We start from the raw sequence: 27,977 nt of genomic DNA, 5'->3' as shown, positions 1-27,977 counted from the left end.
ATCAGTCCATTTCTATCAATCACACCAAACAGCACCTGCTAGACTAATGACAGAGTGCAGAGAAGGGAAATCTACGGAGGACCTCATTTTTCTGAGCTTTCTTTAGGATGATTTAGATCCGATGTGAAGGCGTGAAAAACTCAGCTGGTAAATTAATCACCTGGATATAGAGCAACCTGGAACTCGCTTGTACGTAAACAAGAAATATTATCCCGAAAATGTGATGCTAGAAAATTTTTCCGCAAATACGCTGGATAACTACACTGCGCGGTGCGTGACCAGCAGCTAATTTCTGAATCAATACCAATCAAAAAATGGGAGTTTTCATAAGATAGAACCGAACCAAAAGATCTTTTTTCTACCAGCAGTGCGCTCTGAAAAAGAATTCCACAAATTTCCACTCCAGAATGGATATTTCTTGCCTAGATGCCTGCCTGAAATTCAGAGAGATTTCAGCACATACTCATATATTTTTTTTCATATACTGAAATTCAGGATCCTAAGAATGAATTTTCATCAAAAGGGAAAATAGAACCGAAGTTCGGGTTCGTAAATTTTTTTCCAATTGTCTTGCTGCAAGGAAGACTACAACAGAAATATCTTCTCCAGGAAATATTTTTTCAAAAAAAACTGCTATGAAATTGTTTCTTTTAGAAGATGTTTCCGTTGTAACTTTCCTTGCAGCGAAAAAAAAATAGGAAAAGGAAGAGTTTAGAAAGATTTTCTGCTGTAAGAAAGGCTATGACAAAAATATCTTCTCCAGAAAACAAATTTAAAAAGTGCTTTAAAAGCTTGTTAAAACGAAAACAAATTTATTAAATTCGTTTTAGCAAGCCGTTATAGTTTCTAAAGAAAAATTACCTTTTTATTGACCATTATTTTCAGCCAAAAAAATCATAAGAAAATGATAATAGATCGGGTGCTCTTGGAATAAACTTGTTAGTGAAAAGTTCGGATCTTTTTCAAATGATACTGGGGTGACCAATTCATCCTACTAAGCTGTAGTATCTCCTTTTTGAGATCGTAACTGCCGAAACTGCTCCTTCTAGTCACTAGAAACTGTTTTTACGCATGACTCTCCATGAAGGAACGTAAAGACGAATTTATCGCCGGCTTGAGAAGAGGGAATGATGTTTTCGGGAACAACCTGGCAATCATCCGAATTGTGAAGCCGTGTGGCACGACCATCAATTACCGTAGAGGCCACCGACGCCGTCGCCAATGTCGGAAATCCGACACAAAACGGAATCGTATACGGTAATTAAAGGAGGTTGCCTAGGGATAGGGCCGGTGAGGGACTTATGGGCTCCGTTCGAGCGCCTAATGCTGAAATCGACAAGTGTGCGTGTATACGAGCGGACGGACGGACGACGAGCATCCACTCTTCTGACTCGAGCGCCTATTGTTCCAAGCAATGCGCATCCTTAGCGCGATGCGACGCGTTCTTATATAACGCTGCTGTGGTCCAGGCTCCGATACGTACATGGGCGCACTCACATCGGTGAACGACATGTCGTTAGTGCGTACGACGTTTCGTACGGAACGGATGCGTGTCCACATATGTCACGCACGCTACAATGGCTAGTGAGGAACATCGTTACGAGGAGGAGCGTATAGCACTCACGCGAAGTGTTCCTCAATGAGGTACACCAACCAATTGAGTGCAAGTGCATCCCATGTGGAATGGGGTTGAAGGGATTTCGTGTGGAATGTGGCGATTTGAACGTGATATTCCGAAGGAGGATGCGATTTCTCTAACGTTGGAATTTATGGATGAGTATCTATTGATATCCAGGCTGGCCTAAACCTATTTCAACACTCTGCGAGTGTTTAAAGTGTCTAATATGGCAGATCCACAATCGAACTAACCCTTTTCGGCAAATGAGGATTGAGTTTCGTGAATTTGAAAACCTCCTCCAAATTTATGGATCTCGAACCTTACAAATTCACCTCACCTCAGAGCAGAGCAGCAGACTGAGAGATTAGAGAAGGCGGTACTGTGCCCACATGAAATATTGACTCATTAATGAGAATACGAGCAGTAGGGGGTCGTGCGCAATCGGACGTTTGAAGCAATGTACACCACGTAATTACGAACGTAATCTTAATCATATATTATTACAAAAAAGAATGAAAAACTAAAAAATAGGAATAAGATGAGGCATTACAAAAGCACTGCTGGTCGAAACAATGAGACCGATGAATAGTCGCATGCGGGAGATCAAAAATAACTCTCTTGTTCCATATTCTCCAGGAAATAAAGTACAGAAGGATGCGGTCATCAATGTGCTAGAGATGTGACTTTCATCTATTGTTCGTCAAAAATCACTGCATTAAATAGAAACAATAGAAAAGCCGTCAACTAATATTCACATATTCTCTTTCCAGTTTTGAATTTTTGAGATGTGACCAATGAAATCACCCGATGAAATTTCATCAAGTGTTATAAAAAAAATTTGATTCAGAGAGAGCTCAGTGTAAAAAATCCTGAGCTATGTCGTAATACAGTAAAAAAATAGAAATCTGACATATATGTACTCTATTTGAAATGATTGTCGGCTGAGAAATGCATGCTTATTTGAAAATGTTGAACCTTAAATACCAAATTTATTTCAAATAAAATGAATTCTGAGAAAAAAAGCACGAAAAATTAGCTCAGGCAAAAGTGCTTCAATACTTTCTCAAGCATTTCTCTCCTTTTCTTTTTTTCTTCATATGTAAATCACGGTCATAACAGCAGGGTAACAATAATGTCAATTATTTCTTAAACGGAAAAATTATGGAAAACAGAAAACCATTCGAAAGGCGAAAGCAAACAGCGAACAGTACTCCCGTGCAATGTGTTTGGAACGTTTTAAGAAACTTTTAGAGAGGTAATTACAAAATGTTTTTCTTATCATTTAATTTTGATTCTACTTTTTAAAGGAATCATTAATCACTACCTTCGAAAGTTAGTGCACATTTTTCTTGTTACATACTCTATAAGAAAAACATCTCTACTAGTGTTACTACTGCAGATAGCAGCACTGGCTCACTTATAGATGACGGTGTGAAGAGGAAGCATATTTTCCCAGATTTTCGCTATATGTTATAAGTGAACATTTTTTTCCTGCTATCTCCATAACGATATCGCAGTCAAATGAGGACCGATTCGGCAGTTAAATGAGGACGGAAGGTCGGCGCTGGCGACAAGCCAACGAAAAATTCCTAACGTCTTAACGACATCTTGGAATTACTGGATAAAATCTTTCAGTGAGAGTTGTGTCCCGGCAAAAAATCCTTCATGGAAATGGAGAAGATTAGAACATACTTTGCGCTTGGCTGTCACATTTCCGTATTAGACGCTCCACTCCAGTCATCTTCATGCTCAAAGGCAGCAAGCACACCACAAGTCTGACATGGTGGGGGAATCCGCGAGGACAGCTACAAGTAGAGTTGTAGATTTCGGGATCCGCGATGGTGCCGCTGCTATCTCCCTAATCGTCGTAAAAAAAACGGGAATATGGAAGATGCCGTTCTTTCCTACGATTTCGCTTGCAAGACGGTACCGTTGTGCACGCACTGCATCCAAGTAGGAGCTCTATGGGATTGGAGAGGTCTTCACACCAGTCTATCCAAGAAAAACAAAGAATAAGCTGCTGAGGGGTCCGCAAGGTGCATATAGAGGAGCGTTCTAACCTTCTTCGTAGGAACTAAACGGTCCCTACGCCCTTTTTTTCAGGACGATTAGGGAGGTGAACGGAACCACCCCAGATCCTGCAATCTACAACTCCATGTCTAACTTTTTCCGTGGATTACCTCACAACGTAAGATTCGTTTTAACTGTCTCAATTCCGTCTCTTCCGTCTGGCTCAATTCTTAAACCACTAGAAATCGTTTTTCATCTGAACAGAAAATCCATTTCCACAGAAAAAAATAGCGTACGATCACGAAAAAAGCACGAAAAAAGGGAAATTGCCTCACTTCGTACGCAATCGGGCAGCACCATTTTGTACAATGCGCCTAATTTTTCTAGCGCGTTTTGCGCGATTTGTAGTAGAAATCGAACGAGCGTGAATGAATTCCGAACGAACATCCACTTACTTCATATTTAGAAAACTTCATTGTAAAAAAAAAACGCTGAAAACGTCTTAGAAGGAAGAAGTAATTACATGTGGCTAATTGATTTTACAGGTTAGATTGGATCTTTTCCGGAGTCCTCCACGAGGGTAAATTGTAACCAACGAATCCCAAACGTTTTACGACCATATTGAATACAAGTGAGTCTTAGAACATATTTCAGTCTTTTTAATTTCAAAGCAATTATCTTGAAGCAATTATCTCTTTGCTGAGAGAAATGTTAAGTCACAAATTTTTAGGAGTATGTATTCTCCAACTCGTTGAAAAATTACAAGATCTAATCAATCCAAGCAAATCATATGATTTAAAATTGCAATTTGAAATCATTCTTGCGAACTTTGCAGGTCCTCCACATTTTTTTTAAGATCAGTTAATTTTTTTTTGAGGTTTCGTTGAGCTTATCCTTGAGCATCCTGTAGGAATCAATCCGAAAGGCTTTTATTGCCTTTTTAATACCCCCCTACAAATTCCTAAATTATCAGGGAACTGCACTGTCTGCAACCAAATTTAGCTGCCAGAATATTTAATTTTGTGTTGCCACTTCAGGATGAAAGACGCAATTTCTCTTCTGTTCACACATATTAGTGTTTAAGATTACGTTCCATACCGAAAAGGAACAAACAAACATATGGATTAATTACTACTCATAAAAAAACTCAGTAGTGTCGGTACAGTTTAAAAAAATTTATCTCAATCCTGAAAAACTTCCCTTGAAATTCATAGATGTGCAAGTTAGTAGCGGCGGCCAAAGGCAGTCGCAGATATTGAAGAAAATCCTCGAAGAAAATTCTTTGCATGCAGTTGTTGGCACAGATCTACTCATACTTTTACTCATTTAATCATTTATTTATTTATTTCATGTTTTGCTCAGTCCAACTTGCAGGAATATCGTTTAGAATTTTAATTGGAAGAAATCTCTAAAATATATACACTACATCATTGGTAAGTGGTCAATGTTAGCAAACATTTACTTTTTTACTTGCTTGCTTGCTATTTGCACAATTTTCACTCAGCGTTTTATCTACAGGAATAAAATAAAGCTCATAGAATATTTAGTGGTCGATTGGGGCAATTTTAAATAGTGTGCATATGATCATCCCGAGATTGACACTTATCCATCTAATAACTTATTTCAATTAGCTTCACGCCACCTTAGTTATTATGAGGACGCAGAGTTTTGTTTTTGTTCTTTCCCAGGAACAAATTTGCTCTCGTTTATAACCTTCCAAACGACTTTTACAACCTTGGCAAAGAACCCTATTTACACAGGCGCGTGCATCCGACAATTAACAAAGGACACAACGGCTGATGTCCTTAATTTTCACCTTTGACGATGACCCTTCGGGAACATTCCCACATATGAAATGTTGGACTACACTACGTACACGTTGAGAAAGCAGCTACGCTCTCTGACTAACTCTTTTGTGTGTTCTGGATCTGAGTCACACACCGACACACAGACAGAGCAGAACCGTTGGGGACACAGCCATGTAACTGCTTTTTTCGATAACATTTCTATTCAGGATATGTGGAGCGTTGTCGCACGAGGATCCGGTCATATTCGGATGATTCGTGAAGCGAACGTGGAAATATGGAACGAGTCTCTAACAAGTGCAACTCCTGATGCTTCACCATCACTCCGTTCCACGGAAAAGAAGCGCTATATAAAAAAGCTGCGCTATGGAAGGAAATTCTGGCGATTATCCGTGAATCATGCCAGCTTTACCATGAAAGAAATTCCTCTGCTTTTACAGTTTAAACAATGAGAAATCATTTTCTGCTGTGTCGGAACACACAACACTTTTTTTCGGATTCTATGGGTTCGTTCTTAAAAATCACTGGAAGTGCACAACATGTGAATAAACTACAAATGGACTGAACAATTCAGAGAACCAGTAGACTTTCGGGTTCCCAGAAATTTCTACCCTAAAATTCCGTAACAACCTACTTACCTTTCCTATCTTCTTCCAGGCAAACGAACAAAGAAAAGCTAGGAAGCGCCCACCTCCGATCTGCGCAAGTCTCACTGACTGTGGATGAAATGGACAGACACCGCTCGACAATCGAACTCGATCCAAGGCGATCCATGGAGTTTTCGTTTTCCACGTCACTTCGAAGAATATCTTAAAAATTCACGAGGAATCCTCTAGTCAAGCTCTTAATATTTTATTAATTTCGGAAATATTTTATTAATATTGGGATATTATACATGTTGTCATATTGCAAATATGGATAATTTTACTGCTAATCTATTTTACTGGTACTACGCTAAAAAAAGCGTCACCTACAGTAGTTCGATTACGGTGGCCACACAGTTAAATCCTGAGTTTATCAAGCCACCTGCTATCACTGAAGAGGACTAGATCAGTTCTAGCATAGTCCGGTAAAAACGACATGAACTCGGTGCAGTTGCGTAAGCGGTAGAGCGGTAGAGCGCAGCGGTTCAGGATCAAGAGGGGAGACCTCTGGGTAGCAGCACACATCGCTGCAATCCGTGATGGTCCCATCCCAATTGCTAACTCCACCGCGCCGCTTCGAGCGCCGCCACGTGCGCAGCCGCACTGAGGGGCAAGTCGTTTCGACCCGACTATATGTGTTCATGAATTGGAGGTTCTAACTCCTAAATCAAACTATGTAAGTATTTATTTATTTACTTTTGTTCAGCTCTGCAATATCAGCTCAGCTCGATGGACTCAGATAAGATCTACATTTTCTAAACATAGATTTTGCGTCTACATCAGGAATAAGAAAAAAACACTGAAACGAGAGAATCCCTTGCTTCTTTTATGGCTAGTCTAGCGTCATAGAGAAAATTTCATTCAAAAAAAGCAATAGGTAGCACATTGGGACTACAACGAAGTTCCGGACAGGATAACCCTGATGGTCCTTTGTGGACAAATGTGATAAGTGTTAGGAGAAGGTAACTGTCAAGATCGCGAAAATATTCACCGCAAAGACCATGGGTCCCGAAAATTCTGAAACATAAATTACAAAGGTCGTATATTCCAGTCATTCAAGAAATTTTCTTCATCTGACTTTACCATCACTAGGCTGAACTGGGATTCTGAGGAAAAAAATGGAAATTTCTATCTACGGGACAGGGGCGGTTGTAGTGTCCTCAATAAAAATCCGACTCTGACTGCACGATCGATCGATGGTTCGAGATCGGCCAAGAGCAAGCCAAACTCATGATCCCTCTCGGGTTGGTAAATTGATACCAGACCTGTCAGGAAGGATAAGAACACAGCCTTAATACCTCAGCTCGCCCCCGCATGCCACTGAATGGGATAGACACAGGTTCCTAGGCTCAAACGATAAAAAAAATAGAAAATACAAGTTAAATGCAAGGGCGTATCCCCACAGGGATTGATTAACATCACATTATCACCTTGTCCTTCTAGTTCTATGAGGCAGATGTAAGAGCCACAGTAGTTAAATCACAATGAAACCTATTTTATTTCATGAAATTATAAACAGTAAGTTGTGCACATCCAGAAAACATGAGCCTTGTAGAAGAGTTCGAGTAAATTATTCTACAGCCCATTTTCAATCGTAAAAATATAAACGGTAGAACTTGATGGTGCATATCCTACCGTAATTATGCAGAAAAAAGCCGCAAGCATCCGAGTGCCTAATTATAGGGTACAATTAAGTGCCAAAATTGCGATTATCAGCACTATTGACATCGTCCTGACCTACCTTAAAGGGGCTCTTCTGAGCCGGCAACGGAATCGTAATCTCCTTCCATTTTTGTGCTGGCAACTTCAGAAGCGAAATTCTTAGAAGCTGTTTTTTGCTAGTTTTCTTCTCATCCCGCAATTCCACGTAGAGCTGACCTGTAAATGTGGACGTTTCCGATCAATAGTCCAAAGATCAATGTATTTTGCGATGATTTTCCTTCCAGCACTGCGTTAGCCGCCTTTGCACAACAAAAGCGGTCTTTAACAATAAAACCGTTCAATGGCTGACCACCGCACGCGTTATTGCGTACAGGTGGGCGTGTGCGGGGCCTAACACCGGGTTGACGCCGCATGCCATATGGATCGTCGCGCCACACAGAGGTGCTGAGACCTCCTCCGAGCACGCAAAGGGGTTTCGCGCCGGTGGTGTTTTTCTTTTAACAGCAGATCCAAGGAAATCCTGGGAAAAATCCCACGCTAAATGATAATCATCGATTGTCGGTCCAACAAGGAACAGATTGATACTTTCTTAGATTTCTGTATTGTTCGAATGCAATAGTAATAATTTCGTAGTTGTAACAGTTTTGCCGGCTAATCTAGGGAAGTAACTTGTTCCGGAACCTTTTCCTGCACTTTCTTGGAATTTCCCAGAAAATGCAAGTAGGTGTGATGAAAAAAGCCGTAGTAATTCACCACTACAAGACGATTGTAACGATTCGTGAAAATTTCCTCAGCCGATTTATCCCAGCCACAAATCCAGAAAATGCAACACAATTCTTCCTATGTTTTGTTCTTGCCACACTGCTGCAAAATTCCATACTTTTATTGCTAACGACACCGCAACGGTGCAGTTGAAAATAAAATTTGCGACTGTAAAAAAAACCGAAATGGTGTAATCGTTAGCCGTGGACCGGGATTCGTCCTCGGTTTGCACTTTTTGGATTGACATTTGCAAATTCCACCTCAGAAAGCAAATTTTCCAGTGTTACCGTGGTTTTCCGAGTCATTAAGGTAAGAATTCTGATGAAATCCGAGGAAATACACAGTTAATTTCAAAGATGATGGCTTATTTTCGGCGTCACCATACAAATTTTCATGTCTGTTTCTGTCTCGTGCAAGTGCTATCAGGTGTTAACGATGCACGAACACGATATTTCACGGATTTTACATATCTGAACATGTTTTGCCGTGAAAATTCAACTGAGTTCACTTTTTTATCCTTACATATCATCTTTTTTTTTCATTTTTTATCCTGATATTAGCTTTAGATACAGTGCACGTCTGTGTACTTCCTCCAATGACTAGTCAATATTTCGGATTTCTCGTACATCAGCCTTTCAATCGACATTATTCTAATCGATGTTTCAAACAATCGAGACTGATCTCGAGTTATCTGAACGCACTTGAGTGCAACAACTAAAAGAACTATGTATCCGAGATGAAAACGAATAAATGTATGAATCCCAAGGAACTAAAAAAATGTTAGAATGTCGATGAAAGACGGGAAATAAAATGAAAAATGCAATGAAGAGGGAACAGTGGGATCCGTTCTAGATTTCTGGAGCCATTCCATCTCAGTTTTCTTGACTCAATTAAACAAAAAACCAAATTCTTAGCTGCTATGCAAAAAATTTCGCTAAAAAATTTGTCTTGAAATGTAAAATTCCTGGATTTTTTCGAGTTCAATTCTAAGAAAATTTCGAACAAAAATGGTTGAAGCATCCCGTGATAACGTAAAAATCCGCAAGGCACTTATTCTGCGGACGAGTTCTCGCCGATGTGAATCTGATCTGGACGAGATATCTTTCTGTTTAACGCGTCACAGTTTGTTACTAATCAAAGAGGACTTGACTGGATAACATTCCTTTCTTTACGTACATAGTACCAATAACTTCATGTCAACTTCGTTCCGAAGGTTTCTATTACTTTCAAGTCATATTTGTTCGATTCGAATAAATTCGAATTAAGTCGAGATCTATAATGCAATGCCAATCTCTGAAACATTCTAAAAAGTGCTGGGAATGATTTTTTTTTCAATATTTTTCTACAACCTACCGTCATTTGTCGGTTTCAGGAAGTAGTTGAACTGTAAGCACAAGAATGCACTCGTTTTCATATTGAACATTGGCGAGTAGAGCGACGAGAAATGGTAAGGAGCGGGATCGGTGTCGATAGCTATGTATTGATTTCCTGAAATTTTCCGAAGTTCTTTGAATCCTGGGATCCTGGAGAAGGGGCGAGGACAACTCTACAAGAGTCGTAGAAAAGAGAATATTTCCAACTTTCAAAAACTAACTTTTCACCCAAAAAACTGATTCACTATGTTTTCAGCGATTTTTCCATTCTTTTTAGTTTACATACTTATTTCAAAACAAAAAACATAAAAACTACTAGGTAAATTGAGAACTATGTGTATATGAATTTGAATCTTGTTTATGTATTGTCCATAGTGATGAGTATTCGCAAATAAAATCCTGGGCTCATTTTTTGGTCAAGTTAAATTCAGAAACTAAGGCATGAGAGGCGGACAGCTTCTACAAAACTCTTCACCAAACAAAAATAGGGTCTTTTCGTGGATTTGCCACCTCGAGAAATGTTTAAGTCAGAGAGGAAGGGGAGGAAGAACCTAGGGACTTCCTCTTTATATTGAAGAAGCATGCAGGTGATATAGAAACTTGAAACTTCCACAAGGATCATTTCTTGAAAATTCTTTCCGCTCTCTAAACAAGGCGACCACCTTGTGTATGAATGAAAGAAAATCTAAAAGGGGTGAACACCTGAATACAGCGAACTCTCTTAGAGCTCATTCCACACAATGTCCTGAAAAGGCTCCTCTCTCCAAAGTTGCCACGATCCCATCGTACGAACGAATCGGAATTGTGGCACGCAGAAGTTTGGACGCGTTTTGGATAAAAGCTAACGGTCCAAAAACAAATCAGGAAGGAAGAGTGCATAGCCGTGACCAACGAACAGGCTGTGTATCAAGGACTTTGGGTTTGATCTACGGGGTCACGTGCGGGTCACATCCTATTAACGGAGCGATCCTATCTCGCGGAGGCTCGCTAACATCACGGCAATGCGGCTACTTAGGTGAGCACAGCTATTCCTTTGGTTCTTGGTTCCGTGTGGAGTAACTTAGGTAATGATGACCTAAGGTGTTACACCCGGAATATTCTGGATGAGACATTGGAGAGGATAGGATAGAGCAAATGTTGTGACTTTCCAGGGACGAAGGCGACGACACCGAAAGGTTAGCCGTTATAAAGAGAGCTGACAATTCTTGCTCTTCTTTCACATCCAGCTGCATTTCCTATGCCGAAATTTAAGGAAAATCGAACATTTACGCCTCTTACCGCTATCCGCTGGCGGAGTTCCACCGGCACGAATCCACTGAACGCCGTCTCCGTTACGCATTCCGCACAGATCCTTCTCAAAATCGCATTCCCAATCGTAACGTGAAATTTCTTGTGTTGGATCTGAACAGATGCATACCTCTACAGCTCTCCATTTTTTATAGTGCAGCTACAGTACCCTCCTCAATTGTTACAGTACCTGGTGGAGTTAGGACTATGTCTCTAATGCTCCACGGACTCTCTCTTCCGTCATCTCCTACCACCTTTACAGCAATCTCGTACTCTTTTCCCGGTAGTAAGCCCGTCAACTTCACAGTCCGTGAATTCGACCGCATTTTAGCTAATTGCTCCGATTGGTAGATACCGTATCTGAAGAATTCAGCCACTTCAAATACAGTACATCAACAATCAACTCTTAACGCACCTAACGCACTTACTGTATAAGGTAATGCCTTTGCGTGCCATCGATCTCATTCTCTATATCCTGTTCTGGATTCGGATCCTCCCATGTTACCAAAACCACACCTGGACTGGGAGAATTTGCGCGAACAGCTATAGGTGGCCAGAGCGAAAACGCTGGTGTTCCTGGAAGTAAAAAAATGTCAAAATAAAAAAGTCTAGTCGGTCATCGTACCATCGCTGGGTAGAGTACGAGCTGAGAGCAGAACCGGCTCGCCATCTTCTCCATCCGCTTCGTTGTACGCTCCAACGGCAAAGACGTAGTCAGTGTCAGGCTCTGAAAAGGGTATAAATGATTCCGGAGTTTCCGTTTTCTTGAAACCTCCAGAAATTTCGCTAACATTCCTCAGGAATCCAAGAATTCCGAAGGAAGTCCTTGAATCACGAAACTAACGATTAGGCAAATATAGAGTTCGGGTTGAGTAGTCACGAGTATGAGTGTGGCCCCACTCAATTCGTCCTAATCCTCTTTAGAAAAACAGCGTGGAAGCGTTTGTTCCCACCAAGTATGTTAGAACGCACCACCCTGGCACACTGGCCATTTCTTCAGCAGCCTCTTCGTCGGTTTTACATGGATTGGCAGCTGAAGAGACTTCCCACCGCTCGGCCAAGGATGCGGCACGTTCATAAGAGTGGCGCGTTCTCACGTACCAGGAACAAAAGCCGTTTCCCACGCCTATTTTCATGACTATTAGGGGGAATTGAGCAGAGCCATACTCACATTCATAATCTATACTCCAAACTCTATTTTCGCCTGCAGAGACACAGCTATCTTCAGTTTGGTGTTATGCTGTCCTTAGAGGCCCTAAAGGCGGATGTGGGAATCTCCTCACGAAGAGGTGGGATTAGGAGTGTAGATCACGATTATGAGTGCGATCACGCTCAATTTTTTCTAACTGCCGTTAACGCAAGCGTAGGGAACGAAAGGGTCGGTCAAATTCCCCTACTGGGCCCCTAACAACGTGTTACGTACGTGGACGCAGGCTTACGCGCCATATCCGTGAACGAGCGGACAATCAGGCCCCTGACGGTGTCCTTTCGCGCGCATACGTGGCACGTTGTTAGAAACCTCGTAGGAAAATTCGATCGGCAGGACCGTTCCCCATTTTTGCCGTTTTTCAGGGCAACTGGAGGAAGGCGGCCGCACTCACACTCACTATCTATACCTTTACAATATTTTTGTCCTGGAGAGATCCCAACATCGTCAATCTCGTGGTATGCTATGTTTCAATAAAGTATAAGGTATTTGACGTTCATTAATCCGCTTGGGGTGCGCCCACGCGTTTGACTTCAATCCAGGATCGTTTAATGTTTATGAAGGCGCGTGCAGCCTTACAATGACTTGCGGAGGCGAACCGATGTATCAAGTCGGTGTTTTTATCCACCCAGACAATTCTGCCACCAATTTATCGACCCCGAAGGAATGGAAGGCTTGGTTGGCTTACTGCAGTGTTTATTTGTTTGACCATTTACTTGATCACGTGACAGTCATGTGGTGGTAGGGAGCATACAAACAAGCTGTGATGGATCTAAGACATTTCAGGTGACTATCACAAAAGCAGCGCTCCCGTTCCTATCATGTGAACTCGACACTCCAGCCCCCTCTCCCCTCCCAGAAAAAAACAGTGGAGACGGAGGAGGGGGACTACAGCAAGAAATCTCAGTAAGAATCCTACAGAAGAAAGTACCACTTTAACCAATCAGTGACTACCGTATTCTAGACCCTGATGGATTTCGATCTACGGGGTCGGATAAAAGGATCATCCTCACTGCTTACCGCATCACTCTGGTGATTGGCTAAGTTCAAGTGTTTGCGGTGCTTACAACCGGAAAGATGATGGCTATCCTTGATGTGGTCCTTCCCTCTGAGGTTGTTTATCGCTATCACTTCGTTAGTTTATATTTTGTTGAGTGAGCAGAGGTCAGAGAAAGTAAAAGTCATGCGCCTTTGACTTCTTCAGTCTTGGCACCAAAACTCTTTGACGACAGCGCGCTTTTTTGTGTATCTGGCCCCGATCGACTTTTACGAGCTTCGTCTCCGAGGGTTTAAAGAAGACGACAAAGTCGAAACATCATCCGAAATAAAAATTTGTATCGATGGTAGCGTGCTCAAAAGCCAGCTTGAAACTCAACCTCAGAGCAGTTTCTCCTACAGAAACAAGCTCTTTTGTTCTTATCCCGCTTATTATTGCAAGAAAAACCACCTCAAGCGTTTTCATAAGAATCCATTGCCTGAAAATTTGCTTCTTTCGCCACTTTCTGTGCGCAATCTATGACCGCTTCGGGACAACGCATAACGACCGCATCAACGTCATTTCGGATTTCCTCATGATTTGGACGAGTTTTAGCGGATTTCACACTCACCAAGTCGATTCAGCGTGAAGGAGTTCGTGTTCGCTCCTTCGATAACGATACGTCGTGATGGTGTGGCAACACCGTAGGAAATGGTGTAACCGCGGACCTAAGCATGAAAGTTCAAGTCCAGGAACAAAAACGTAGGAACGTCTATTCACAGTATTGGCTACAGTACTCCTAATTATATAGTGACTGAAATATCTTCTAGTCTAAGTGGGTAAAAAAAATATTGTCTGCGAAAATTGCACAAAAAATTACTTTTCCAACAATACTATAAGTTTTTGCGCTTTCCTATGAGGTTTTTTTTTTCAAAATTTCTTGGCCATGAGAGTTTCCTATTTTTCCGGAGACCTGGTTGAGTGATCATTAGAGGAGTTGAAAAATTGGGACGACCTTGAGCAATTTTTCCGCTATTAATAACAGTAATAATATGTGACAGTAATAAAAATAATAATTTTCAACTGGGACCCTCCCAGTTAGATGAAACACAACAACCTGAACTGGATAACTTGCCAATGTACTCCTGTCTGAAGGAGCGTCCCACCACAAGGTTGCGGTCGTGGCTGTTGTCCTCACCCTCACATTCTCAGGTCGATCAGGAACACGTAGTTCTGGAAACGTTCAATATGAGTCTGCTTGTTGCTTCAGAGTATGGTCGAAATGTTCTTGGTAGTAAAAGCTTAAAGGCATCACCCTACGAATCTGAGGTGGTACGAATTTCAGGTGGAGTACTCTTATACGGGATAGTAGATTAAGGAGAGGGGGTGATTCCGTCCCTTTCTTCCTAGCTGCCGTAAAAACGGCCCGGAAGATACGGCTTCAGCGTTCCGGCGCGCTATTTTCTACAAGGAGTTCGATTGGAGCGCGCCAGCCTTGTGCACGCGCCGCATCTTCCGGTCCGTTTTTTTACAGCAATTAGGAAGAAATGGGCGGATTCACCGGTCTACATAATCTACTATCCCGTATGTACTCCACCTGAAATCCGTGCCACCTCAGATTCGTGGGGTGATGCCTTTAATTGGAAACTTGGGAGTGCCAGAACGATTTCCATTTCTAGTCATCAGGGGTATAGATCAAAATAACGACAAAGGTAAAGTTTGGATTCAAGTCCGGGCCTCCTGCTCAATTTTCACTTCAAATAAATCGTACTCAATGAACCAAGTCCTCGAAAAGTCACTGGGAATCCCATTCCAAAATAAGAGAGATTCTAATTCCAGAAAAGAAAAACGAGAAAGAGCAACAAAGAGTGTGAAAGTTGCGAGATAACGTGCTCTAAACGATAAATAACACAGTCAATAAACATTGTCGTCGTAATCCATGGAGGATTTACGTGTAGCTAATTCCTATCTTTCTGCACAACTTGAAAACCATTGTTTGATTGATATTCGAACATTTTTGCATCTTTTTTTCCATTTTTTTTTGTCCAAAAAATATTTTTGAGGTGTTCCAAGGTTATCCATGGATTTTATTTTCGAATACATCTGTTTTAATAATGGAAAGTGTTATGTGGTTTCATTTAGCCCATTTAATTTACTGTGTACACCAAAACTTCGCTGCTAGGCAATTATGCAACTTTGTTTCCTGAAAACCTTCCACATTATTCCAGAGTTAAGAATAGTGGAGCTGGAGCTTGGATTCATGAAGAGATCCCGAGAAAAAAGTGCCTATTAATAGGTGTCATCCACTTTCAAACGACTGCTGGTTCGAATATTCGAACTAGAATATCAAATTTCCCTCTTTTTCCATAAAAAGATTAAAAAGTGGATGTCAATAATTGATATCTATGGAACACAAGAAGGAAAGATTAGAAAAGGCTTCGATGACAAATTTCCATTACACTTCTAAATAGATCAGTTTGATCTAGCATTAGTTTTTCATGATTACTTACTTAGATACATCTTTATATGAGTGAATTGTTAGGATTGTTGAGTTTTCGCAATTTTCCGAAAATATTGCATTTATTTAGCTTTGTTTCTCAAATTTTTTAAGCTGAAACTTTTAGTTTATTCCTATAGTTTATGATTTATTTGTATACAGTTTCTTCTTTTTTTTTTTGAAATTCGGCTAGAAATCGCCTCCATTTCCGTATAATTCTAGCTGTTTTTAGTCACCACGTTCGTTCAGAAGCTACTAAAATTAGGGAGTTTTCTGTACGCGATGGATGCGGATGCACTTTTTCCGGATATCGCCAGGAAAAAACTGGCATACTCACTTACAAACTTAGGCTTAAGACTTCAAGCGAAGAGCGATGACTATGTTTGTCCGAGATGACCATTTTGCGATGATCCGCTATCGATTAGTTGATTTCTGTTGTCTTAGTAACAAAAAACCCTACATCAAAGAAAGAAATCCTCAATAAAACCGTTGGAATCGCTTTATTTAGGCGCGGAGAATCTGACGGCCACCTGGCCGACGCTGTTTCGCTACCGTTCTGCTGCGGTAAAGTGTCCGGTCATTAAGAGCAACGCCTCGTAATACATGACCTCATAAAGCCCATCCATAGCATATTTCCTGCACGACAGGTATAATTCGGTCATTCATCAGCTACGAACCACTGGCGGCAGCAGCAGCTCTTACCTGCCCTTGTCGGGAAGCTGCTCGGCGCTAATCGGACGTCGGCTACACTTTGTCAGTCTGCTGTTGTTGTGCTTCTCGGACAACATTTGTGGATGTTAGCGTGAAATTTGCATAACAACTAAGGTACAAGTGTAGGGCGATTTGCATAGCCTCGTTCCGCCGGGCAAACCCCCTACGGCAACAATTTCACTATAGAACAGCTGCTGGCTGCTAGTAGCTGCCCAGTTCCCTCGGATTTTCCCGGATCGGCGCACCGGTAGCGGCAGCAAGCGCGCGTGTCAACAAGCGGCAGGAAATGCGCAGCAGCCGGATGCGTACACCACCGAGAAACAATCGTTAATGGTTCTAATTTGGCAATTTGTAGAAGGTGTGAGCACGAGGTGTCCGTTCCAATCAAGTGGAAAGGAATTGTTGATGGAGTGAGGAGGGTGAGGATCGATCAGAGAGGAAAAAGACGGAAAGAAGTCTGTAAATAAAGAAATCCAAAAGATAAAACTGGCGCTGAGAGTAAAAAGAGCGTGAGGAAGCGCAAAAATGGGCAGGAAATTGGTCAAAGAAGGAATCTGAAAGAAAAGTAAAAAAAAAAGTTGAGCCTGTTTCTTCTCAGTTTTCCACTACTCCAGCCAGCATTTCCGAGGACACGCATTTTTTCAGACAAGGTGAAAAGTAGTGACACCAGCGGCCTATTGATATAAAAATAAAACAAAAAAAGATTACAAATATGCAACACATATTGATTGCAAACAAATGAATGAGTGAATGAATGTTCCAGGAGGAAAGGTCGATCGATGGATCTGATCTGACTGACCTCATCGATTGAGTCAGAGGAGATCAGAATATGGCAGGACAAAATAGTGTCGTATATCAAAAAATTGGGCTGGAACAGAAAAAGCGGAAAGAAGAAAAACACCAACGTTTTCCCTTTGTTGAGTCAGTCGAATTCACATTCGATTACAAACGATCCTTTGCAACGAATCGAATGAAACTTTGGAGGTAAGAGAAGCTTCGAGAGCGAGAGAGAGGGAGAGGGACAACCATTCGTCGCTGGAAACTCGCCGCAGAATCTGCGCCAGAGACTCATCAGAAAAACTTAAGAACTCGTATGGGAAACAAGGAAGAGGTGCTGAGACCATGCTAATGTGACTTTTAAGAGGAATAGATACTCCCCGAAAAAAAGCGGGGAACCCACCGTTTGGAATCACGTCGAGTGCGGCGTAGAAACGCGGAAAGGTGCCGTAGAAAAGAAGTGAAACGATGAGAAGCCTCATGTTCTCTAACGTCGTCCTCCTCGTCGTCGTTCGTCGTCGTCGTCAAACCATCGTTCCGCAGTCGTCACTCGCGCACACCACCCAACTTCGAACACTACGCCTGAAATCGACTACTACACCATAAGAGGGCATTGAGGGCAATGGAAAACGAATGGAAAAACTCAGCGAAAACCATCGGGTTGCAGGATTTATTCAATGGCGGAATGGCGCATAGAAGTGACGGAAAGAAAAAAGAAGAAGCCAGAGGACATCACACGGCTTGAATTGGGTAGAATGGATGAGATACCGAGAGGAAAAGAAAAGAAGAGAGAGAGTGAAAGAAAGAGAGAGAATGTGTGTAGAAGGAGAATGTTCGAAAACGAAATTCGAACAGGAACTCGTCGAGGTCATCACTGATTGACCACACCCCCTTGTTAAAATGAAAATGCATGAGGGATGAGGACGAGTTTGCTGTGTGAACTTGTTTGGAGAAAAAACTGGAAAAGTAACGCTTTATTTTTTTAAAAATTAGCACTAGAAGACGGTGAAGATCCAATTGCTGAAAAATCTGTCCATCCGCTGACCCAGTAATGACAAATTCGATGCCTCGGGGAAACGCCTACCTACTGATTAGCCGAGAATTTTTCTCGGTCTTTTTTCTAAGCTTTTTTCTTTCTGGACAAAAAATGCACCAGAATGTAATTTAGCTGTATTTTAGAAGGCCAGCCTGCTGTAATGATGCAACTTTTTAAAAGAAGAAACGAAAATAACCTGCAATTCTCATATAAGGTTTACTTGTTTGGGAAAGTTTACCAAATCCTGAAATAATTACTACAGCAGCTAGAGCAAGTTATTCCAAAAATAGAAGTCAGGTGAACTGGTAACAAAATACTTTTATTCGATACTACATATCACAGTGGATTTTTTTTGTCTTTTTTGTAGGCTATTTTTAAGTTTTTAACTGGAAATCTGCTTTTCCTAGATTGTGACATGTTCGAGTTGATCGTAAGGACAATAGCTATATACAAGTTTATTTTTGTATTTTCCAAAATATTTTTTGCTCTTATTTATATACTTTACAAGTTTCGAAGTTTATCGTTTATCTCAACCGTGGAACCAAACACTAGAACTTCCTCGAGATCTTTAAATCCTTAGAAATTTTGTTGTGATAAATGGATGGAATCCTTTACTTTACTTCATTCTGTTTACTTCACCTCTTCCAATCTACTAAGCAAACAGAAGTTTCCTTTAAAAAACCATGCCATCGTTACCGTTTCGCAGAAAATTTCGTGCTAATTTCCTCAGAAATGCTTGTCATCGTGGATTTTAACGGGTTCCCTGACGTCAACGTCAACGAATCTTCTGCCGCTGATTTTGCAGCATCGCTCGAAAAATCTCAGAAATTGTATTTCGTTGACAAGCATTTTTTCCATTTAAAATGTTGACGAGGCTGTTATTCAAGTGAGGACTTGATTTGGCTGTTGAAGTCGTTTTTTGAAGAATCTGAGCCCTTGGAGATGAGAAAAAGGAAAAATCCTACTATTTGAGGCATAGAGTGACAGAGACCAAAGTAAAAGTTTCTAATTCCGAAAAGATTAGTTCCGATCATTAATTCTTCATGGATTCGCAAGAAACAATCCCTAAACTAAGATGGAAAATCAGAGGGAAAAAAGAAAATGAAGATAAAATATTAGGAAGGAAAACAATGCAACACATGAAAGAAAGAATCAACGCATCACGAGAAATTCCACAGGGAGAAATTACTTCTCTTGAAGAGGTCGCATTGGTGAGAATCTTCTACGGATCTCAACATGTCCACGATTTTCTCGGTGCGATTGAATTTTTCGAAGGGAAAAACGTAGAGAGCAACAAAAACCCGCATTTTCTGATAATTCTAAAGGAATTTTTTTCTTGATAATCCACAAGATGAATGTTCAAAATGCGTCATAATATTGCATAACTTTCAAACTACGTACACTTATTTCATTGCTTGAATTAGATTTCTCATATGGAAAACGTAAAATCCACAGATCGGGCATTTCTAGATTTTGATCCCCCAACATTTCGGTGAAGTTAGAGGATTTCTCAACCAGCTGTAGAAGAACTTATTGTGGAAAAATAGAGAAACAAGTTGAAAAACCCTGTACTTGATCGTGGATTTTCATCCTTATGTAGAAAGTTTTGGAAATTTTCTTTAAACAGAAATATTCAATTGAATATAAAGAAATCAGATCCCTTTCGCTCCACGTTCTTTTCCCACAGCTCCAGAAGCCTAAATCTAGCCATGCACTTATGGATATCGAGTCGTCCACAGTTTATTTATGCTCATAAATCAAAGAAAATTGGCGTAATTTAAATGCAACATGGTTATCTGTATGCATGAACAAACTGCTTTTTCCATTTCCATTGATTTTCTTGAGAAAATGAAGAGAATTTGCAAGAATTAGGGAAGAATTCGACTCGAATAAAAAAATAGCTGCGCTAAGAAGTGTATGGAAACAGTCATCCACGCTAGTATCATTGACGGCGCGTGAAACGGACTATAATAGGTGTGGAGACAATAAAACGCCGAGCGAAAGCGATGAGGCATCATCCGGGAGAAGAATTGGCGACAAACATTCAGCCTTGGATAGGAAAGAGGAGAAAAAGTGAGTTAGCAAACCGCCAAACTGGCTAGCAGGCTGCAGAACAACTGGTCAAGGTGTGCACCACGGAGGGAAATCTGAGGAGGACGTGGGCATCTGGAATGGCTAAAGTCAGACGAGATAACTGAGTTCAACGCTGAACCCCTCAGTGCGACCACGCGATAAACAAAACCCTCTCCTGATCGACAATCAGTGTGAATTTTTCCTCGGAGCGACAAAAAAAGGTGGGCAGCACGAGAGAAATTGAATCTGTCGCATGGACAACGACAACGACTTCTCGGTGAATACGGGGCTAATATCCGAGAACAGCCGGCCGACCGCCCCCTGGGCCACCGACCGAACACTCGAAAAGGTATGCGAGTGCCGGGAAAGTGAGCCTCTTCTCACGGATTGTCATAAATTCCTCGGGAAACACACGGCAGGGCTCTAATTCAGATCCACATCTTCTCTGCACGTCTGCGCTCTCTCGTCCAGGTGCCGTACTCGCCTTCTCCTTCCATCAAAACTTCACGATTACTCGTGGAATAAACGTCCAGCGATAGAACCGAGCGGATATAATCAGCAGGCATTGAGATTCAAATGCGTACCGCTAGGCCACTCCTCCACTCCCATGCGCACACCTCCGGAAGAGCGGTAAGGCGTTTAGGTTGCCGAGAGCGCCAGAGGTGCAGTGGTTTGCTGGGAGTCTCAGAGCAAACCTCTGTGGTTGATTTCCCTTTCTTTGGCTTCATGGGATTAGCCACCGCCTTGAAAGAATTTCACTTTGAAAATCTAGAAGAAATTAGAAAATTAGAATTAGAATGTTCTTCGGCAATTCACCAAGAGACCAAGAGAAATCCTCCCTAATAACGAGAATTTTTCAAACAAAACCTCCAAAGCTCTAATGAACTAAGATCAAGGTGTTGCGGGCTTCTTCCGGAAATTTTAGGGCAAACTACCAAGAACTAAAAAACCCAGCTAAAACTAAGATCAACTATTCGAAAATCGAAACTCCAACTAAAATTCTCCTTTATGTGAGAACAGTAAAATTTTGAAAAATGTAGGGGTTGAATTTTATGGTCTCCAATAAATGAATAAGCTTTCACTACTTTTGTAGTTTTTTTTCGTGAACCTATGGAAATTTTTTCGTTGATTTCATGAATGAAGGAATGGCATCATAAAGATAAAGCGAATAAGATTATTTCACTTAAAAAAGATGTTCCTCACAAAAACCTATGCATTTCAACGCATAAAATTCCATAGCTACTATGCGGAAAATTGACTGCTATCATGAAATGAGAAATTTCAGAGATTCCTTAGCAGGCATTCGATCATTTGGGAAAGAACGGAGAAAGGGTCCTATTAAAAATTATGTCAGTGGTCCATGTAGAGTCTACAGCTTCAGTAATCAGAAGACTTCAGAATGCATTTGTGTGATTCTGGCAGAGCTGTTCCCAAGAAATTTCAAGGACTTCTGGTATCGCGCGGTATTTATGCGAACGCGTTTTATGTCTACATTTAGAAGTCACTCACAGGGATCACAGGATATTCCGAGTGAAGAGGGGACTAGCAAGCAAAGTTGGATTTCCAGCTTTCTTTTCATTTGTGAATGGCCGAACTTTCTGACTTTCTCTTGCTTTGTACCATAGTTCTTCATTTCTTCGCGAAAAACGCGCCAATTTAAAATTATGTCCATAATTACTTAGAAAGAACCATCAGAAACAGTCACCTAAGAGTTGTGGTGAAAATGGACGGTAAAAAGAACTTATGTAATCGTATTATGACTCCCCCAGGAGATTCCGGGAAAATTCCAGCCTAGAGTCGAGAAAATTCGAAAGGAGGTGGGAACAAGGTTCAGAAAACAAAAAAAAAATACGGTAATGAGTGTATCAAAGGAAATATAATATCTTTATATTCTATTTTTCAAACATAGCACTACTAGCAACTGTTCAAAACCAGGATCCTTTCCTTTTCCAAAATCTTTTCAAGTTATATCCGGGAAACCACCGAAAATAGGCAGCATATAAGGAGATATTCTCTTAGAATACAGTGAGGTTTTGAAGATTTTCCAGTTCTCCTGGACATCCTCTGAAAATTTGCCGGAATTCGCCGATGTAGTATCAGCAGAGAAGTCAGTACAAACCTATTTTTGCTAGTTCACGAAAATATTTCCTTTTTTTCCAACACCTACTCTCATATTTGGATTGGTAACCGTAATTGCACAAGTCGAATGACCTTCGTTATTCCTTACCAGTTATTTATAATTCTTATTCTTTATTCTCGTTCCTTTTGAATAATTGTGGATATTATATTGAAATAATTATAACTTAATTCGGCTGGTTTTTCGAAGAATTGAAGAACTTAGATATTAGGCAAGAAAAAATTCTGTCATTCGAAAGTGAAAAAAACAGGATACCCAGCAGAGATCGTTTGATCGCCTGATGTCAAGAAAATCTAGTCCATGAGAAAAAAACACGCATCGAATCTTGGCCGGATTACCGTGTGGATCTGGAGAAGCGGCTGCGTAGCCAGTGCAGTGATAGCTAATCAGCAGAGGACACGACCTTGTGAAACGGAGGGAGTGCATGAGTCGAAATTAAATGCGGCCACAGGCCTACGGCGGCGGTAGGCAATCAGACAAGAACACGCATAATCGAGTTGAAGATGGTGGCAGCCAGGCCGGAAATCCTATTCATATGATTTTCTCTGCAGATGCAGCATGTTCGGGCTGTACAAACCTGTCCTCGCCTGATGGCCCTGAGGGGAAAACTTCCCTCAAAGCTATCGATGGCATCCCACGAATTCTGATGGATCTATGCATTTTGCTATGCAGATGCTGGAGTCCTATGCACTCGAAGAAGTGGAACGAGTTTTTTGAGTGCTCTTTTTTCTTTTCAGAGCGGCAACGTCATCTGACGATGCTTGTTGATCTCGTATTCCTAGATGTATAACGAGGTCAGGATAAAAATCAATGAAATCAATAAGCTTCCAATACACAGGAAGATAAAATAAAGTTCATAACGAAATCTCAGGCCCAGAATAATTCATTTAAGCAGTGGCTTTTTTTCAACATCTACTAATCGCTTGTGTACGGGTGTAGCGTAGTCGACAGAAAGTAACTGCGGCTGCACGACCGATGTTCGAAACCGCCCCAGCGCCAGCCAAGCCCTTCATCCTTCGGGCTCCATTATTAGTATCAGACTTGTCGGCGGATAGAAACAGTGACTTGCGAAATCGGGCCACTCCCGCGAGTCAGTGTGCGGTTGCGCACGCGTTCACAAACCTCAAACGATTCCGAATTGAAGTCGAACGTCACGTCACCATAGGAAATGATCAACATCGTGGACTTCATCGAACTTTATCTTTTGTGGCAGCAAGCTGGACATAAGACGAAATGTTTATTTTCGCCCATTGGAAATCGTATGTACCAGTTTGAGCGATAGAGGATAAGGCGTCTGACGTGAATCGATCCCCTCCACATTCACTTCAAATCAGAATCGGTCGATTTTTACGAATGTGTAACTGGCCTATATAATGACGTGCGGGGCTAACCGATGAGTGAAGTCAGTGTTTTCATCCTCCCAGACAAGTCTCGTCACAATTCATCGACCCCGGAGGCATGCAAGACTTGGTTGAGTTGACTGTGGCGGTTTTGAACCACTGATCGATTGTGCAGTCACAGCGGGACCTCTTACCGACTGCGTTACACCGCCCCTACACAAGCGATATAACAATAAAAAATATTTTAAGGATATCCTTTGTAGGTAATTCACACAGAGTTTTCTTCAAAGCTTCAACCGTCATTCCATGTAGAATTTTGTGCATATGAAAAGAGAACTCCAAAAAAAAAACGTTTTGAACCGTTCTAGGAGGAGAGGGAAAAGTGACGGCAAAGAAGATTTAATATGGGTGGTCATATTTTTAAAGAAAATCTAACACGTGTTGGAAGAAAAAAAGGCTTTTTTACGAAACAAAATTTAAAAAAAAGGACGAAGGTTAAGAGGTCAACAAAAAATTGGTTTGTGAACTCGCAAACACCATTCTTCGTGAACAAATTGAAATATTTGGAAGAAACAGTCAAGAAAAGCTGATAACGTAAAAAAACCACAGACGTCGACGAGAAACCAATAATGTCAAGTGCATACAAGAATGTAAGAAACGGATGAGAGCTAAAAATTGCCTTAAGTTAAAATCAAATCTAAAAAAAAACAAAAACTAGCTATGGTCACCTCTGAAATTCCAATTGCTCAGGAACCTAAGCGAATTTAAGATTCTGTCCATTGAAAATCACTGCAGATCTGGGAACTGGAACTATACATATAACTCTACCTTGAACGCTCCCTTGCATGTGGAAGGGATGGTTGACTCATCAGAACGAAAGTATTCTCGCAGAAAAAAATTCTGTTCGCATCGACGATGTTTATCGCTCCACGAGTACTGAAAGGCATCACCCCACAAATCTGAGGTGGTGCAGATTTCAGGTGGAGTATTCTTATAAGGGATAGTAGATTATGGAGAGGAGGGTGATTCCGTCCATTTCTTCCTAATTGCCGTAAAAAACGGCCCGGAAGATGCGGCGCCGCACAAGGCTGGTGCGCTCCAGTCGAACTCCTTGTAGAAAATAGTGCGCCAGAACGCCCGAAGCCGTATCTTCCGGGCAGCTTCCGTTTTTTTTACGGCAATTAGGAAGAAATGGACGGAATCATCCCACTCCACATAATCTACTATCCCGTATACGAATGCTCCACCTGAAATCCGTACCACCTCAGATTCGAGGAGTGATACCTTTAAAGGTAGCATTACACGAGTCTAACGTGGTGAGGGAACCCGTAGGAGAAGCCAGGGCTGGTGTTGTAATTGCGGGAACCGAAGTGGTTCCGCTCATCCCACTCTATCCGTCATAAAAAAAAACTGCATAAGAACCGTTTTAGTTCCTACGAGGTTCCGTAGAACGCTTCTCTATGTTCACCTTCCGATCCCTTTAGTAGACTTTTCATTGGTTTCACTTGAATAGGCTGATGAGAAGAAACCAGTGATCTTCGGCCGCTCGCACTTGGGTGCGGAGCGTGCGCGCGGGTGACGCGTTGCAACTGAAATCGTAGAAAAATGAAAATACCGTCTTCCAGGCATTTATTTACGACGATCAGGGAGGGATGAGCGAACCACCCCGGATCCCGCAATCTACAATCCCATCTCTAACTTTTTGCACGGATTCCCTACCCACGTCATATTATCGAAGCAGATGGGAAGCATATAAATATAAATAATGAATAAATATGGAAAATGTACATGGTAGTGTATCCCTGAATTAGATGTTCGCAAACATATTGTAGAGGGTTCTACATTTTCCACCTTTCTGAGAGGGTTTCAGTTAAACCTCGTTAGTAAAATATAACACTCGGTGACCCTGACCGACTTGTTAGAAGTTAGTGTGGATGGCTTCACTTACCATTCAACGAAAATCGTCATTGGGATCCAGGTATGTCAAATTTGCTTCCTCGCAAAGTAGGACCATCAGACCGACTGATCCAACAAAGTCAGGAAAGAGCTCTGGGGGATACTTGGTAGGGTGTCGCAAGAAGACCGTAAGATTGTCGGGATGGTGGAGATCCGGAGGCGGATGTCGAGGCCTTGGCGGAAAACATCATGTCTGATGATATCAGCTGCGGGGATTGGTAACCAAGATGGCAAACACATTCTCGACCACAACTCGTCACCTTCATTAACGGCAGCACGAATTGAACTTGTTCTAACTACAAAGTGCAAGGCGCTGATCAATCCCTTTGGATTGCGCCATCGCGTTCGATTTCAATTCAGAATCGCTCGAAGGCAGCACACCACGAAATTGGCGGCTAATCGTTGCCAAAAATGAGGTGGGAACAGTACAATCGATCTGATCCTTCTACGAGGCACCTAAAAACGCATCACGCAGGCTTGTGCACCGTATCTGTCTTCAAGCGAGAGGGACAGGAGCCCATTCATCGTCCGCTGCCTTCAGAGGTTGTTCTAGCGTATGTGGTCTCAACAATGACGCGTGAGCGAGCAATGTATAGTCAGATTAAAACGACATGACTCATGAGTGTAGTTTCGGTGCATTTGCGTACGCGCTCGAAATGGCGCAGTGGGGGCAGCAGTTGGGACCGGGTTGGCTGGCATGGCTGCTGCTAGCAAGAGTTTCACTACGCTCCAGCCGCTACGCCTCACCGAAGCGCCTCGAGAGACGCCACGTACGCAGTTGCGTACGTGCTTCATGTCGTTGTGACCCTACTATATCTAGTCAGTGTTCTTATCCTCCCAGCGATGTTTCGTACCAATTTACGGACCGCGTAGGGACTTTGGCTTTTCAACAACACTGCGCACAAGTGCTTCATATATTCTGGCATGCGCCCCGTCGCCGCTCACATATTTGGTTGCTGACACGCTCCAATGTCAAAATGCGCTCAAATCGCGTTGGCATGTTTCCAGGTTCCACCTAGTCCATCGTGACGGAATTTCTATCACTGTTGCGATGACGGCTTCATACGAAAAGTTCCTGGCCAGCACCATTGGTGATTTCATCATTTTAGGGTCCCGGCTAACAATTTATGGCCTTGTCTTTCTACGGGCTCTTGGAGGCGGCGTTGCTTATTCTTAACGGTATCGCTATTCTTCATCGCGAACGTTTCCTAAAGAAGGTCTCTTGTTTGCACTACTAGATATTGGATTCTTTTGTTGCCACCCATAATGTAGAAGTTGTCACGGCTTGTGTATTTCAGTACGGGTTTGCCGTTCCCACGCATTCGTTTGAGTCTGACTCCGGTTCGATAAAGACTCAACTGATCAGTCTTATTTTGGCGGTTCAGACTGTTATGCGTAGTAAGTTTTAAGCGCCAATCTATTGTTGCTGTCTTTTCTTTTTTTTAATTGAATCCAAACATTTCTCACCCGAAAAAGTGGAAAACAAATTCCCATTTCTTTTGTTTTCTTGTTTCCAAATATAGTCTTCCCACTTAAATTTATTTTCATATTATAAGAACTATCAATTCTTTGTCATTCGTGTTCCATGGATAATGAAGAATGTCTAGAAGACATTTTCATATCCCATGATGGAAATGCCTTCTAGACGATGATGATGCGAAATACAATAATATTTTACTCTCTTTTGTCACACTTGTTTGATTCAAAATTACTTTCAAATCGTGCTTAGATTTCCATGTCTACTTCAACAATTTCATAGGTTCCATTTATTTTCGTAAAGATCCTCTTGTTTTGAGTAAATTTTTTTTTAACTTTACGGTCTCTTTTATAAATTAGATCAATCGTATGGTTACTTCTCCTGTTATACAATTATCGAGAGCGTATGTTTTAAGAATTTGGTGGTGGCAGGTGTTTCTAACATACATAACTTCTCCAAAGAAAATTCTTGGTGATTTCTAGCACTGTCGCAAAGTTCTTTTTATTAATCTATCGCTTTTCAGTGCCTCTTATTGGCATTAACATTGCTGTCATTGCGTTCAAACTCATTCTTGGATAACTCTTCCCACTTTTCATCACAACAAACTCTATTTTCTTTTATTATTCGCT

General features: G+C 41.5%; 2 protein-coding genes across 6 annotated transcripts in view; one reads left to right on the top strand and one right to left on the bottom strand.

The window, feature by feature from the left end:
• The window catches only part of RB195_005574 (uncharacterized protein), a gene marked incomplete at both ends in the record, with an annotated part of 70,653 nt that extends 52,842 nt beyond the window's left edge, over positions 1-17,811 (bottom strand). For 3 of the 5 annotated variants that reach the window (XM_064178165.1, XM_064178169.1, XM_064178166.1), the window contains 10 exons: positions 6,125-6,242; positions 7,819-7,955; positions 9,855-9,989; positions 11,153-11,275; positions 11,352-11,521; positions 11,590-11,737; positions 11,787-11,888; positions 13,976-14,072; positions 14,480-14,577; positions 17,733-17,811. In XM_064178165.1, the coding sequence (XP_064035244.1) occupies positions 6,125-6,242; positions 7,819-7,955; positions 9,855-9,989; positions 11,153-11,275; positions 11,352-11,521; positions 11,590-11,737; positions 11,787-11,888; positions 13,976-14,072; positions 14,480-14,577; positions 17,733-17,811 (1,207 nt within the window). Of the gene's footprint in view, positions 1-6,124; positions 6,243-7,818; positions 7,956-9,854; positions 9,990-11,152; positions 11,276-11,330; positions 11,522-11,589; positions 11,738-11,786; positions 11,889-13,975; positions 14,073-14,479; positions 14,578-17,502; positions 17,608-17,732 lie in introns of all 5 variants that reach the window. The other 2 variants (XM_064178168.1, XM_064178167.1) reach the window with 2 other exon arrangements.
• Positions 17,812-26,998: 9,187 nt separating this feature from the next.
• RB195_005573 (uncharacterized protein) lies at positions 26,999-27,927 on the top strand (the record flags this gene model as incomplete). Its single annotated transcript, XM_013452895.1, has 3 exons — positions 26,999-27,088; positions 27,170-27,269; positions 27,872-27,927. The coding sequence occupies 3 exons, from the start codon at positions 26,999-27,001 to the stop codon at positions 27,925-27,927; spliced, it is 246 nt and encodes an 81-aa protein (XP_013308349.1).
• Positions 27,928-27,977: the final 50 nt, after the last annotated feature.

The sequence above is a fragment of the Necator americanus genome, chromosome I (assembly GCF_031761385.1).
Source record: "Necator americanus strain Aroian chromosome I, whole genome shotgun sequence".
In the NCBI taxonomy this organism is placed as follows: Eukaryota; Metazoa; Nematoda; class Chromadorea; order Rhabditida; family Ancylostomatidae; genus Necator; species Necator americanus.
The sequence above is the reverse complement of the archived record's forward strand: the minus strand, read 5'-3'. Positions and strand labels throughout refer to the sequence as shown.